The 14465-nt window shown below is 36.7% G+C and overlaps 2 protein-coding genes across 2 annotated transcripts; both read left to right on the forward strand.

The window, feature by feature from the left end:
* Window positions 1–1022: 1022 nt before the first annotated feature.
* LOC110821019 (phospholipase D alpha 1) lies at window positions 1023–5377 on the forward strand. Its single transcript, XM_022050696.2, has 4 exons — window positions 1023–1242; window positions 1683–1782; window positions 2424–4323; window positions 4705–5377. Exons 2-4 carry the CDS (start codon window positions 1690–1692, stop codon window positions 5136–5138), a joined length of 2427 nt encoding a protein of 808 aa, XP_021906388.1. The 5' UTR covers window positions 1023–1242; window positions 1683–1689; the 3' UTR covers window positions 5139–5377.
* Window positions 5378–6819: 1442 nt separating this feature from the next.
* LOC110821088 (uncharacterized) lies at window positions 6820–7586 on the forward strand. Its single transcript, XM_022050810.2, has 2 exons — window positions 6820–7126; window positions 7217–7586. Exons 1-2 carry the CDS (start codon window positions 6982–6984, stop codon window positions 7459–7461), a joined length of 390 nt encoding a protein of 129 aa, XP_021906502.1. The 5' UTR covers window positions 6820–6981; the 3' UTR covers window positions 7462–7586.
* The last annotated feature ends 6879 nt before the right edge of the window (window positions 7587–14465 follow it).

The following is a 14465-nucleotide window of genomic DNA, read 5'->3' on the forward strand; positions in this document are numbered from 1 at the left end:
CTCCGATTTGGCCATGGGGGTGTTCGGAATCAAATTCCGAGCAGATAGGAGAAATTTTACCTTTTTTTACAATCGGAGATGACTCCAGCGTGGTGGCGGGCGGCGGTCGGCTCCCTTCTCCGGCGACTGGTTCTTTTTCTCCAGCGAGAGGCTAGCGGCTAGGGTTTGGGTTCAGTATGACGCGAGATATTAATACCCGTCTACCTTAAATGTAGGTCATTTATTGCATTTGTTCTCAACTGTCCGATCGCGTTTAAAGAAAAAATAAATCTGAACTGTTTCATCGCGATTTGATCTCGACCGTACGATCGCGTTTAAAGAAGAAACGAATTTGAACCGTTCATCGCATTTAATCGCGACCATCCGATCACGCTTGAAGACTGATGAGGGAACGGATCCGGACCGTCCACGCGCGCGGGAATGCATTCGGGCCATCCGATCGCGGGCACGCGGATTGCCAACATGGCCTCCTGCGTGATACCGAGTCAGCGTGCTTTACCACACAGTGTGCTCCAATTCGTCGTGGTTGCTAACTGAACGGTTCTACATGACGCACTTTTTTTTAATTGTGTTTTAACCCCTACTTTCTTATTTTTCTTTTAAAAATATCATCCGGATCCAAATTTTCACCCTTTTGTTTTTCAAAATTATTTTCAATTTTATCATCAAGATATTTTTTTCTTAATTTTATATTAAATAAAAATTTAAAAATTATATTCTTATATATTTTTTAAAATTATAAAATTAATCTCAAACTAAATTTCGGACCGGATATTACATTCAATTTCTAAACAATTACAAAGCTCAATTTTAGAAATTATTAATTGCAGAAAAATTCTTAAAATAATTTTAAAAAACTACTGCCGACAAAAAGTTCAAAATTTTTAATTTATAAAAGATTAACATAAACTTTATTATATTATTTTAAATTAATTATTATTACACCGAACTTTTCTTTAGGGGTATATTTATAATAATATAAAAGTACAAGGAGCTGTGGACATGCTCCTCCTTCACAGCGCTTCAAGTTATTATAAAGAAGAAAATGAAATGTCTTTCCCCATTCATTTCACTCGTCAAGCTCTATTAGTCTGTACCTTCATTATCGGATCTTTCCCTCCCTCTTTTTATGCTCTGTGTCCGTATCCTTCCCATTCATCCACCACACTTTCGCAGAAATTATCGGATCCGATCTTGAAGCTTCTCCTGACCACTCAGATCTCGCTCGCTCCTGAATTTCAAGTTAGCGTCTTCTTCTCTTCCTCTGCATCGTCAATTTCATCTCACTCTTTCTAGTTATTCATGGTTTTTGTTATTTCATGAGATCAAAGTACGGTAATCTCAGTTTAAGTTTCGTTTTATAGGAGTAAAATTTCAGTGGTTTAAAGTAATGCGACACTGGGTTCTCCACCGTTGAAAACCATCAACAGTGATCTGCTCAATTTCTCTGTATTATCTTTTGTGTTTAGGTGTTTATCTTGATTTTAGAGTATGGTTGAGAAATGGGTATCTTTTATCTCGTTCTGTTTGTTGGTCAAATTTTGGTTTTGATAGACTCGATTTTGATAGAACCAAAGCTTATCTGGAGAACTGGGTTTATGAGTTTTTTTTTTTTATTTTTTTTATTAAAGAGTTATCTGATGTCTTGTTCTGTACGTATTGACTTGTTTGATGGATTGTAGGTGAAAAATGGCGCATTATTTGATGCATGGCACTTTACATGCCACGGTGTATGAGGTCGATAAACTACATTCCGGTGGCATATCAGGCTTCTTTGGCAAGGTATGTCTACGTTCAGTTTATTATTGTTATTATTATTATTATTATTATTATTTAAGAATTAAACAGGCCACTGATCTAGGTCATCTACTGGGATTGTTGTGTTTATTTGTGAATTATCTTCGTCCCTCCTTCAAGTATTAGGACTGGTTGTAGATATAAACAGGGTGTTGAATTTTTTAAGCCGCCTGTTTATATTGACATCACTATAAAGATTTCAAGTGACTTAGTGGTAGTATCCTGATGTTTTAGACTTGCCAACTGATTAAAGCAGTTGAGTTTTATCGCCTTCATAGAGTTTATTCTGTCTTTGCTTGAAAGGATTCACCGAATATTCTGTTTCTGGTTTACCGAGAATGGATGAGCAGGCTATACTATGGGATGCTTGTATATTTTGGAATATCACTTTTGTGTCTCTCATGATATGTCAGATTCCTCAGTAATGATCTTTCTTCATAGTTCAGTTATTGTTCTCCCCTCTATTAATTTGTTCGGGTTTATCATGTGTTTCTTTGTGAACAAATAGCTATTAGGCCTAAAGGTATTTTCTCCTTTATAAGATTTTACGTAGTTATGATTGAGCCATGTATTTTATCCTTTTCTTTCTCTCTTTCTCGTATCTGATCAGTGAAATGTTCTTGTAGATCCTGGCAAATGTTGAGGGAACAATTGGTATTGGCAAAGGAGTAACCCAGCTCTATGCTACCATTGATCTAGAAAGGGCTAGAGTTGGAAGGACCAGAATAATAAAAGATGAACCCAATAATCCTAAATGGTATGAATCATTTCATATCTACTGTGCCCATATGGCTTCCAATGTTGTATTCACTGTTAAAGATGACAATCCTATTGGAGCCACTTTAATTGGAAGAGCATATGTACCTGTTGAAGAACTGATACGTGGTGATCAAGTGGATAGGTGGGTTGAAATCTTGGATGAAGACAAAAACCCCATTGAGGGAGATTCCAAGATCCATGTGAAGCTTCAATTTTTTGATGTAAAAAAAGACAGTAATTGGAATATGGGTATCAAGGGTGCTAGGTATCTTGGTGTGCCTTACACGTTCTACTCACAGAGACGAGGATGTAGAGTTTCTTTATACCAAGATGCTCATGTTCCGGACGGCTTCATTCCTAAAATTCCTTTAGCAGGAGGAAAGTATTATGAGCCTCATAGATGCTGGGAAGATGTTTTTGATGCAATCACCAATGCGAGACACCTGATCTACATTACTGGCTGGTCAGTTTATACTGAAATCACTTTGATACGTGACTCAAGGAGGCCAAAGCCAGGAGGAGATGTTACTCTTGGTGAGCTACTTAAGCAGAAGGCTAGTGAAGGTGTTAAGGTTCTCATGCTTGTTTGGGATGACAGAACCTCTGTTGGTTTACTGAAAAAGGATGGACTCATGGCTACGCATGATGAAGAAACTGCAAACTACTTCCAGAATACTGATGTTCACTGTGTCCTATGCCCCCGTAATCCTGATGATGGGGGGAGCTTCGTTCAAGGCTTACAAATCTCTACCATGTTCACTCATCACCAGAAGATTGTGGTGGTCGATGGTGAGATGCCTAGTGGGGAATCCCAGATGAGGAGAATTGTTAGTTTTGTTGGGGGCATTGATCTTTGTGATGGTAGATATGATACCCCCTTCCATTCTCTATTCAGGACATTGGATACTGCACACCACGATGATTTCCATCAGCCAAACTTTGCAGGTAGTTCTATCACAAAAGGTGGCCCCAGGGAACCTTGGCATGATATCCATTCTCGATTGGAAGGTCCCGTTGCCTGGGATGTGCTGTTTAATTTTGAGCAAAGATGGAGACAACAAGGTGGGAAGGATGTTCTGGTTAATCTGAGAGAGCTTGATAATATTATTATTCCCCCATCTCCTGTTATGTTTCCAGATGATCATGAGACATGGAATGTCCAGTTGTTTAGATCCATTGATGGTGGTGCTGCTTTTGGTTTTCCTGAGACACCCGAAGAGGCTGCCAGAGCTGGGCTTGTAAGTGGGAAGGATAATATCATTGATCGAAGCATTCAGGATGCTTATATTAATGCTATTCGAAGAGCAAAAAATTTTATATATATTGAAAATCAGTATTTCCTCGGAAGCTCTTTTGACTGGAGTTCTGATGATATCAAGCGTGAGGATATTAATGCTTTACATCTTATACCAAAGGAGCTTTCACTCAAGATTGTTAGTAAGATTGAACGTGGGGAGAGATTCACTGTTTATGTTGTTGTTCCTATGTGGCCAGAAGGGGTACCGGAGAGTGCATCTGTTCAGGCAATATTAGATTGGCAGAGAAGGACAATGGAAATGATGTATAAAGACATCATTCAAGCTCTGAGAGCTAAAGATCGTGAAGAGGATCCTAGAAACTATTTGACTTTTTTCTGCCTTGGAAACCGGGAAGTGAAGAAATCTGGAGAATATGAACCTTCAGAGAGACCAGAGGATGACTCCGATTATATTAGAGCACAAGAAGCCCGTCGTTTCATGATTTATGTTCATACCAAGATGATGATTGGTAAGTAGCAGCATTAAATTTAAATTAGTTTCTAAATCAATTGAATGTGAAGTGACATAGGCCAAAGCACTAAGATAACATAGTTTTGAGCTTATATTTGGTATTACTAAAGTTTTGAGCTTCTATTTGGTATTACTAATCTGCACATCAGCAGATGAGCTCATCTGGTCAAATTATAATCAACTTTTGTTTTTCTTTTTAATGAAAGTTGTCCTCAAGGTAAGTTTTTGGAAACTGAGACCACTCTAGCCTTGAGTAAGAACCTTTTTTCGAGTTCTCAAACATTGAGAGCCAGTCCATTTCTTCTTGGAGGAATCTGTCTTGTCTGATTACTGGTATCTTTGCAATCAAGTAACAATCTTCTAACCTTCCCTTTTGCAGTTGATGATGAATACATCATAGTTGGATCTGCCAACATCAATCAGCGATCAATGGATGGTGCCAGGGACTCAGAGATAGCTATGGGGGCTTACCAACCATACCATTTGACAATCAACCAGCCAGCACGGGGTCAAATTCATGGTTTTCGTATGGCATTGTGGTATGAGCACCTTGGAATGCTCGATGACACCTTCCTTGAGCCAGAAAACATAGAGTGTGTCCAGAAGGTGAACCGAGTTGCTGGCAAATATTGGGATCTTTACGCGAGTGAGTTACTTGAACATGACTTGCCTGGCCACTTGCTTCGCTACCCAATTGGTGTTTCTAGTGAAGGAGATGTTACAGAGCTGCCGGGAACAGAATTCTTCCCCGACACTAAGGCTCGTGTTCTTGGTGCAAAATCGGATTACCTCCCTCCAATATTAACAACTTAATAGGTGGTATCTGTATGTGGTGGAGTAACATTTTCCCTGCCTACCCAGACTCGTTTAATAAAAAATCTGATTGTCCTAGCGGGGGAAATAAACAATGCATTTTGTGTTTGTAGATGCAGAAGTTTGTTGATAGGGTGTTTGGAGAGATGCGGTAAGGCAATGGTCTGATCACTGTTGAACATTTTAGCTGATCATATGTGTTTACTGTTTGATTATTATGCTATTAGCTTTTGCATTCAGAGCTGTCATTAATAATCAGATATTTACATATGCTTAAACAATACGAAGTAAACTATCCATGTTTGATCCGATGGATGGTTAGTATCGATTATCGATTACCTCCATGTAGATGATCCGATCCGATTCGAGCCTTATACAGAGCAATTTATGTCAAAATTAAAAACTTTGAAATTATAATGCTGTTCAAGGTTAAGAATGTTATGGATTAAAGTATAATTTTTTAAAAAAAAAAAAATATGTTATTTTCTTATAAAACAATATTTAATCCTATACATTATTATATGTATATATATATATATATATATATATTAAATAAGTCATTAATTGTCAACTAAAAAATCTTGAAACCATTTTATAATATATTTGGGACTCATTCAACTGCCAAATAATTTATGTACAATTAATGAATTTCTTTTTTATTAAATTAATATGGAATAAATGGTTAAGATTTTTTATTTGGTGAGGGGTGTGAACGTGACCTAACACTTGGCTCAGTCAGACCGGCATGGAGGGTGGCCCCATCTTATCTGTCTATTTGTAAGAGGATACGCGTGTAACGACGTCGCATCACGTGAACTGAGCAGACACGTGGTGGTCGGTACGTGATGCTCAAAACTCAATCTCACCCTTCTCTTCAATGACATGACTGTGACAATTGACAAATGACAGCAACCCTCCCCTTCTTCCTCCTCTTCTCTTCTTACTTTTACATTAATCCTATACATACATTATATCTTTTTCCACTTTTTTTTTTTTTTAAATTTCCCATTAATATATATATATATATATATCACTAAAATTTTAAATTCACACCTAAAATGTTATAGTAATAAATATTAAAAATTAAAATGTAAAAAATATTTTCTTTTAAATTATAATAAATATGAAAATTTAAAAATTAATTTAATAATATGCTCTAATTTTTTTAAAATAAATTAACAAAAATAATTTAACATTAAGTCAAGGGTAATTTTCTTTTTTTTTTTTACTTCACATAAAAATATGCTAAATTATGCGTCTCATTTATTTATATATACTGATAAATAGATCTATAGATTAATTAGATTAATACTTGATATTCTCATATATATATATATATAGAAAATTGAACATCAATAAAAATAACAAAGTAAAATAATTGGTGTCATAATTTATATAATTTTGAAAAATTGTTAATAAAAATTTATAATTTTTAATAATTCAATAACAATAAAACCAAATCATAATAAGTAAATAATACATTTAAAATTATAATTACACACTTTTGGGTCACCGTAGGCAAAAAATGAAACCACCAATGATTGAAGCAGAGTTGACTGTTCACAGTCTTCTAATACTTTGACCAGTCTTCATCTTCTTTCTTTATTATTCCGTGTGGTGCATTCACACAAGCGCAACCCAAACCCACCACCAAACGACAACTCCAGATTCTCAAGTCTATACTTTTAACGCCTATATATATATATAGACATACGCATATATATCTATATACCCATTTTCCACCTTTATTTTTTCTCTCCAAGAACAAAACACAGCCATCCATATCCTCTTCCACAAACAACCAAAATCTCTCTCCTTCCTTCTTTCAGTTTTTGATCCCATCATGACTTCTATGCTAAGTTCACATGGCCTGGTATTAGCCACAGCCATGGTTGTTTCCAGCTCTGTTCTCCTTCTTGCTTTTTCTAAACAGTTCTCCACCCCCCTTCAACTTCCAACCCAATCCCTCCGTTCTTGTTTGACTTCTGGTAATCACCTTTTTTCTTTACTGGGTTCTTCGTTATACCCCTGTTTTTGTTTAACTTCATTGATTGTTTTAAACAATGTATTTTATGTAGGGGAGAGGAAGAAGAAGAAGAACAAGGAGATGAAGAAGAAGAAGAAAAGAGTCCAGTTTGCAGAGACCGTGAAGGATACAAAAGGAAACGGGAAAGAATACAGGAAAAACCATCATAAGAAAACGGAGAAGACGACGAGGGAAGTAGAGAAAATTTGCAGAAGTGATGAAATGCCTGCTAATCGGATTGCTCTCTATAATGGAATTCTACGAGACAGACTTCACAGGATTGAATGTTCATATTGATCTCTCTGGTTTCTTCTTCTTTTTTCCTTTTTTTTTTTTATTTTGTAAAATTATCATCTTGTGAAGTGTAAATTACGCAACCCTGTTTATCCAATGAACAATCGGGTGTAGAGATTCTAATTCTAGTCTGATCTTAGACTTCTCAACTTTTGACTTGCTTTCCTATTCTTTACTTTATTTTATTCAAAAACTATTTTGGATAAAATATTAATTAATTAGCGGACTAATCTCTTAATAATGGCTTAATATTGATTAACACAAATTTCTACACATTGGGTAGTTGATTATTATTGATTTTTTTCTTCGTGATAATTCGGTGGTTTTAATTTTTTTGATATTGCATTAAAAATAGACATATGGTTTAGAGATCGATATCAGCAAAATAGGAAAGTTAGATTAGAATAGGAAACTAAAATAAAAGAGTTGGAGATGAAGAAGAATGATTGAATTGAATCCGAACAGGCAAGTGGGAAATCAAAGAGAGAAATGGACCACATGAAACTAAAGATTTTAGGAATGGCCGCACACGACTTTCTTTCTTCCTTTCAATTATTAATTAATTTTAACCCACCAACCAAACCAAATTGACCAATAATTCCTTCAAATTTTTCCTAAAAATATTAAATTAATTGTTTTCTTAAAAAGAAATTGGTCCCATTAGGTTTAATTTCTATGTAATTCGTGTATCAATTTTACCATGTGCAATTAAAAACAATTTGTTATGCTTCAATTGTCATCATTCATGATTTAAATTCTTGGGCGGCCAACATTTATTTTTTTAAAAAAATTCAAGTGGTACATTTAATAAAGTATTTTATTCTTCTTTAAAAAGTGAAATATTAAATACCAAAAATAAGTGTGTGAAACAATTGATTGGTAACTATTATACTAAAATTTTAGACCGGTAATTTTATACTCAAATTTCGTGTTGAAAATGTACGTGATTGTTAATTTTTACTTAAGGACTCAAATCACACACTACTAATATCTTGGTTTTAATTTTTTTAAAGTTAGTGTTTGAGTTTAAAAATTATTAAGTTAGTAGTACTTGGGGTCTGATATGTAACAAACGACATCAGATCATGCATCAGTTTAGTGACTCTAACTGATACTATATTGGATTTTGTGAGTTTTTGAATTGTAATTTGTGATTATATGATATGTGGCCTTAATGAGGAGATTAAGAATTTGAGTGGTAGAAATTCTAATACCTCAGTCAGTCTCGTATCAAAACAATATAAGATTGTTGATATATATGTATATGTATATATAAAGAGGCTTAAGTCCATACACTAATTTAAGTTTAATATTTAAATATTTAAAATTAATGTATAAGATATAATTTTTAAATTTATGAATTTTTATTTAATGTAAAAATTAAGAAAAATATGTGGATGATGAAATTTAAAAAAAATGGGAAAAAATGGTGAAAATTTAGATTTTAGGAGTATTTTTGAAAGAAAAATCGAAAACTGGAGGGGTTAAAACCCAATTTAAAAAAAATATGTCACGTAAGACCGCCCAGTCAGCAGTCCCGACGAACCAGAGCACGCCGCGTGGCAAGATACATTGACACGGTTCCACACTGGCAATCCATGTGCCTGCAATCGAACTGTTCGGATTTGTTTCCATGCGTGTGAACGGTCCAGATGTGTTCCCTCCTTAGGCGCAATCGGACGATCATGATTAAACGCGATAAACAGTTCAGATTCATTCTCTCTTTAAACGCGATCGTATGATCCAGATAAAATTACGATAAACGGTCTAGATTCACTTCTTATTTAAATGCGATGGACGGTCTAAATTAAAAGGGACGGATATAAATACCTCACTTCACGCTAGAGAAGAAGAACCAGCCGCCGAGAAGGGAGCCAACTGTCGCCCGCCATCGCGCTAGAGCCACCTCCGACCGCCAAAAAGGTAAAAATATTCTCCCAGTCGTTCGAAATTTGATTTTGAATAACTCCATAGCCAAATTGGAGCAAAAGGATCGGCAAATGAGACGAAAACTGCGGGTAAAGTCCGGTGGGGCTGCCGCGAAAAAAATCAAAAATTACATCCGATGAGGCCCTTTCCAATTCTCGTTTCATTCAATTTTTCCACAATTGTATTCAACATTTTGTTTTTTACAGGTTGACTAAAGAAAAACACCCAACCGCGAAGGTGAGCCGGCGAAGCCGCCGCACTGAAAAACTCTGCTGTCGGTAAGCTTCTGTTTTTTTAACATTTTTCGGCCAACCAACGTCCCTTAACGTGTTTTCTCGCAAGAATGAGTACAAAACTGGCTGAAACCGGTCGAAACTGGGTGAAAACCACTAACCCGAGGCAAATTGCTGCTACAAACGATGGTGCCGTCACCGGAGGACGGCGGCGCCACCGTGCCGGAATCCTAAAATTGGCTAGAAAGGGTTTCTAATACCGATTTTAGATTTTTGGAGTATTTCTAAGTACTTGAAGCGTGTTTTAATCTCTAAATAAAAATTCAGGGAACTAGGAGACTGCCAGTAAGTGCGACTGAAAGTTTAGCGTTCGAACATTGATTCGGGTAAGAATCCCTCACCTTACTCCCTGTTATGGAATTAAAGTCTAATTATAAGTAATAGGTATTTTGCTTAATTCAAAAAAACTTTGATAATTAATTTGGGTTACTAATGGAGCCGAAATTGGTTATTATTCACTGTTTATAATGTTTGATTGATTTTACAGTTTCAAATGCATAATAAATACATTGGAGTTAGTAGGATGATTTGTTGTGCTTTCTTGATACATGTATTGCTTGTTTTGCGTGATTTACAGTTAAATTGTGTAACTGAAAATTAAATGTAAACGGAAAATTGTTTGATTAAGTGATTTAATGACTGGTAGCCTTATTGGATATCCTGTGAGATAGTGGACGGACCGGGTGCATAAGGAAGCATACCATGAATATTACTTCATATCGAACAGGATATCGAGAATTTGTATTTTGGCACTCATACTAGATGGAGTATGGGGACGACCTGTTTCACCCTTATACTGGAATGGATATTGAGGGATAATATTTTTGACACTCATACCGGACGAGGTATGAGGAAGACCGGTTACATGAAAATGTTAAATAAGAGTTCACGCGTAGTGAAAACATCCCTATGGACCCTCATGTATACCAGTAGGCAAATAAAAAAGGAAAGTTGTTGTTATGGTTAATTGAATATGAGATTATGATATTATTTGTACTATTGACTCTATAGGTCAGTTTTGAAAATTTCACTATGTTAAGTGTATAATAAATGATTTTACTTATGATAAATGAATTTACTTAGATTAAGAGCTCTGTTAATTATTTTCATGATTTTTTTACCAACCTTCATTTTTATATCGGTGAGTAGCATGATATTCTTGCTGGGCTAGTGTAGCTCACTCTTTCATTAACCATTTCAAATCAAGAGGATCAAGATCCAAATTCTGATCCATAAGAGAATTGCGAAGAGGATGTTCAATTTTTTGTTTTTCATTATTTCTTTGCATTTTCGTTGTTCTTTTAAAAGAGTCATTTTTGTACCCCTATTGGGTATTCTAAATTATTATGTAAGGAATGTAAAACCTAACGCTATTATTTCGCTTCCGCAGTTAATTTATAATTTATTTCCTTTCAAGTTCTCGATCGTTACAGTTGGTATCAGAGCCGCGTTTCTTGAAATCATTCCTTACACAAAAACTCTAAGAAACACCAAAGAATGAATTATCACTCAATCATTCATTATGAAATACCGGTATAGATAGATGAGGAGATGAAGACCCCCACTAAACCGAGCAACTGGGGAGGGTTCACTTTGAGAGGATATTGACTGATTATTTGAAATGCTAGAGAGACTCATCGCTGCCCAGCAGGTCCGGGAGGAAACGAGAGAGCTACCTGACCCTCCTCCGCTATCACAGGTTGAGCCACCTCTGCAGCAGAAGGATCCTAAGCCACCCCGGTATGACCCTGCTTCTCCACAGTTCCATCTAGGAGCACCACAATATGATCTGATGCCCTAACCACAGTACCACCCAACATCACCATAATATAGCCTGGTACTCCAACTGCATCACCCGGCACCACCCTAGTACAATCATGTGCCTCTACTGTATTATCCAGTACCACCACAGGGCCATCCGTTCTATCCCCAGCACAATCTAGTCCCTCTTTCACGGGACTCAGTTCCTCCCATGATAGACTCAGTTTACATTAAGATGTATAAAAGACTAAACTCATCTACTTTTGCAGGAGGATCTTCCTTTGAAGAGGCTGAGTATTGGTTAGCTGAGATAGAGAAGACCTTCACGACTCTTAGAGTGATTCTCGAATAGAGAGTCATACTTGTCGTCTACATGCTGGTGGGGGAGGCAAGTCGCTGGTGGCAACTCAAGTAGGCCACCCTGCCCGTTCCAGTCACTTTAGAACAATTCTTGATGGCTTTTAATGTAGAGTAGCACCCAGAGCATCTCCGACATCTGAAAGAGATAGAGTTTGCATACTTGGCCCATGGTGACATGACTATATCAGAATATAGTCGAAAGTTCCTAAAGTTGGGTGGTATTCCCCTGAGAACATGATGGATGAAGACAGAAAGTTAAGAAAGTTCGAGTGGGGTCTCCGTCCTGAGATCAGAAAACAGTTGTATGTATTCGAGCTCAATACTTAGTTGGCTGTTCTGACCAAAGCACAACTAGTGGAGGGGAACCTTCACATTTTTTCTCCAGCAGTAGAGAACCTTAGGCCCCCAGTTTCACACCGCAGACCAGCCCCTACTGCACATGTTCAACAGAACAAGAGACCTAGGCCAATGGTTCAGGCTCCTCCTCAGATTCCAATAATAGGATGCGGCAGGACTTGCCAACATGTGGCAAGGATCATGGGACCGACCTTGCTATTACCTCAACAATACTTGCTGCATATATGGAAGTGTTTAGCATTACGCGAGGAAGTGCCCGAGGAATCAGAACTAAACCAGACCTCCTATCTAGGGCAGGACTTACAACCTCACTCAACAAGATACAGAAGCTAACTTATACGCGATACAGGGTACGTACACTATCTGTAATCATCTTGCACATATTTTGATTGATACCGGTGCCTCACATTCATTTGTTTCACATACTTTTGCACCAAACTTGAATGTATTACCTGAAGGACTTGATTCTGTGTTATTTGTGTCTAATCATAGGAGTAGGACACTACTGGGAAGGTTATATATAGAGTCTGTGTCATAAATATAACAGATAAAAAATTGAGTGTGGACCTAATAGAGATTGACATGGGGGACTTTAATGTAATCTTAGGAATAAACTGGCTAGCGGCGTATCACACCACTGTAGATCGTTTTAAAATAAGAAACTTGTATTCAACCGTCCTAATGAGGAGTCATTTACAAATCAATAAAATTCTTTAACATTTGTTCCTTCATGACAATTTGTCCTATTATTAAGTGCTTTAACTCAGCTATTTTCTCTAACTAGGCAAACATAAGAAAGAAATTTGTTTTCAAGAGATTCCGATAGTCCGAAACTTCTCGGATGTGTTTTCAGATAAACTACCTGAACTGCTATTGAATAGAGAAGTTGAATTCATTATAGACCTTCAGCTAGGCACCTAGCCTATTTCGGTTGCCCCTTACCACATAAATCGTGCTGAGATGGAGGAGTTAAGGAAACATATCAATAAATTGCAGGATAGTGGATTCATCTAACATAGTGTGTCCCCTTGAGGTGCTGGAGTCACTTTGCAAAAGGAGGATGAAACATTAAAGTTATGTATTGACTACAGAGAACTGAACATGATCACGATCAAGAACGAGTACCTCATCTCCAGGATTGATAACATTTTTGATCAGTTGCAGGGTGACAAAGTCTTCTCTAAAATAGATTTATGTTCAGATTACCATCAGGTAAAGATTAAGACAGAAAACATTCCCAAAATAGATTTTCAGACCAAGTATGGATACTATGAATTCTTGATGTCATGTGAACTAATCAATACACCAGCCATCTTTATGAATTTGATGAATATGATTTTTAGATAATTCCTAGATCAGTTCGTCATTGTATTCATCAATGATATCCTAATCCATTCAAAAAGCAGAGAGGAGCACGCTCACCATCTAGCTCAGGTTTTGCAGGTTCTCAGAGAAAAGAAGTTGTATGCAAAGCTGAGTAAATGTGGGTTCTGCCTCGAGCAGACAACCTTCCTAAAGCACATCATATCAAGGGATAGGCTGTCAGTAAACCTCGTAAAGGTTGAGGCAGTGCTTGGCTGAGAAAAATTAACCTTGGTTAAGGAGATTCCTACCTTTTTAGGAATGATAAGTTATTATTGCAGGTTTGTTGAAGGATTTTCTAATCTAGCTGCTCCTTTGACATGACTCACAAAGAAGAACGTCAAATTCGAGTGGAACGAGAACTGTAAAAGGAATTTTTAAGAACTAAAGAAACGGTTGACTACCGCATGAATCGTGCTGAGATGGAGGAGCTGAGGAAACAGATCAATAAATTGCAGGATAGTAGATTCATCTGACAAAGTGTGTCTCATTAGGGTGCTGGAGTCACATTTGTAAAAGGAAGATTGGACATTAAGGTTATGTATTGACTACAGAGAACTGAACATGATCACGATCAAGAACAAGTACCTCATCGCCAGGATCGATAACATTTTTGATCAGTTGCAGGGTGGCAAAGTCTTCTCCAAAATAGACTTGTGTTCAGGTTACCATCAAGTAAAAATCAAGATAGAAGACATTCCTAAAACAGATTTTTGGACCAAGTATGGACACTATGAATTCTTGATCATGTCATGTGGACTAACCAATACACCAGCCATCTTCATGAATTTGATGAACAGAATTTTCAGACAATTTATGAATCAGTTCGTCATTGTATTCATCAATGATATCCTGATCTATTCAAAAAGCAGATAGGAGCACGCTCACTATCTAACTCAAGTTTTTCAGGTTCTCAAAGAAAAGAAATTGTATGCAAAGCTGAGC

The sequence above is a fragment of the Carica papaya genome, chromosome 5 (assembly GCF_054855325.1).
Source record: "Carica papaya isolate Zhongbai chromosome 5, ASM5485532v1, whole genome shotgun sequence".
Lineage (NCBI taxonomy): Eukaryota > Viridiplantae > Streptophyta > Magnoliopsida > Brassicales > Caricaceae > Carica > Carica papaya.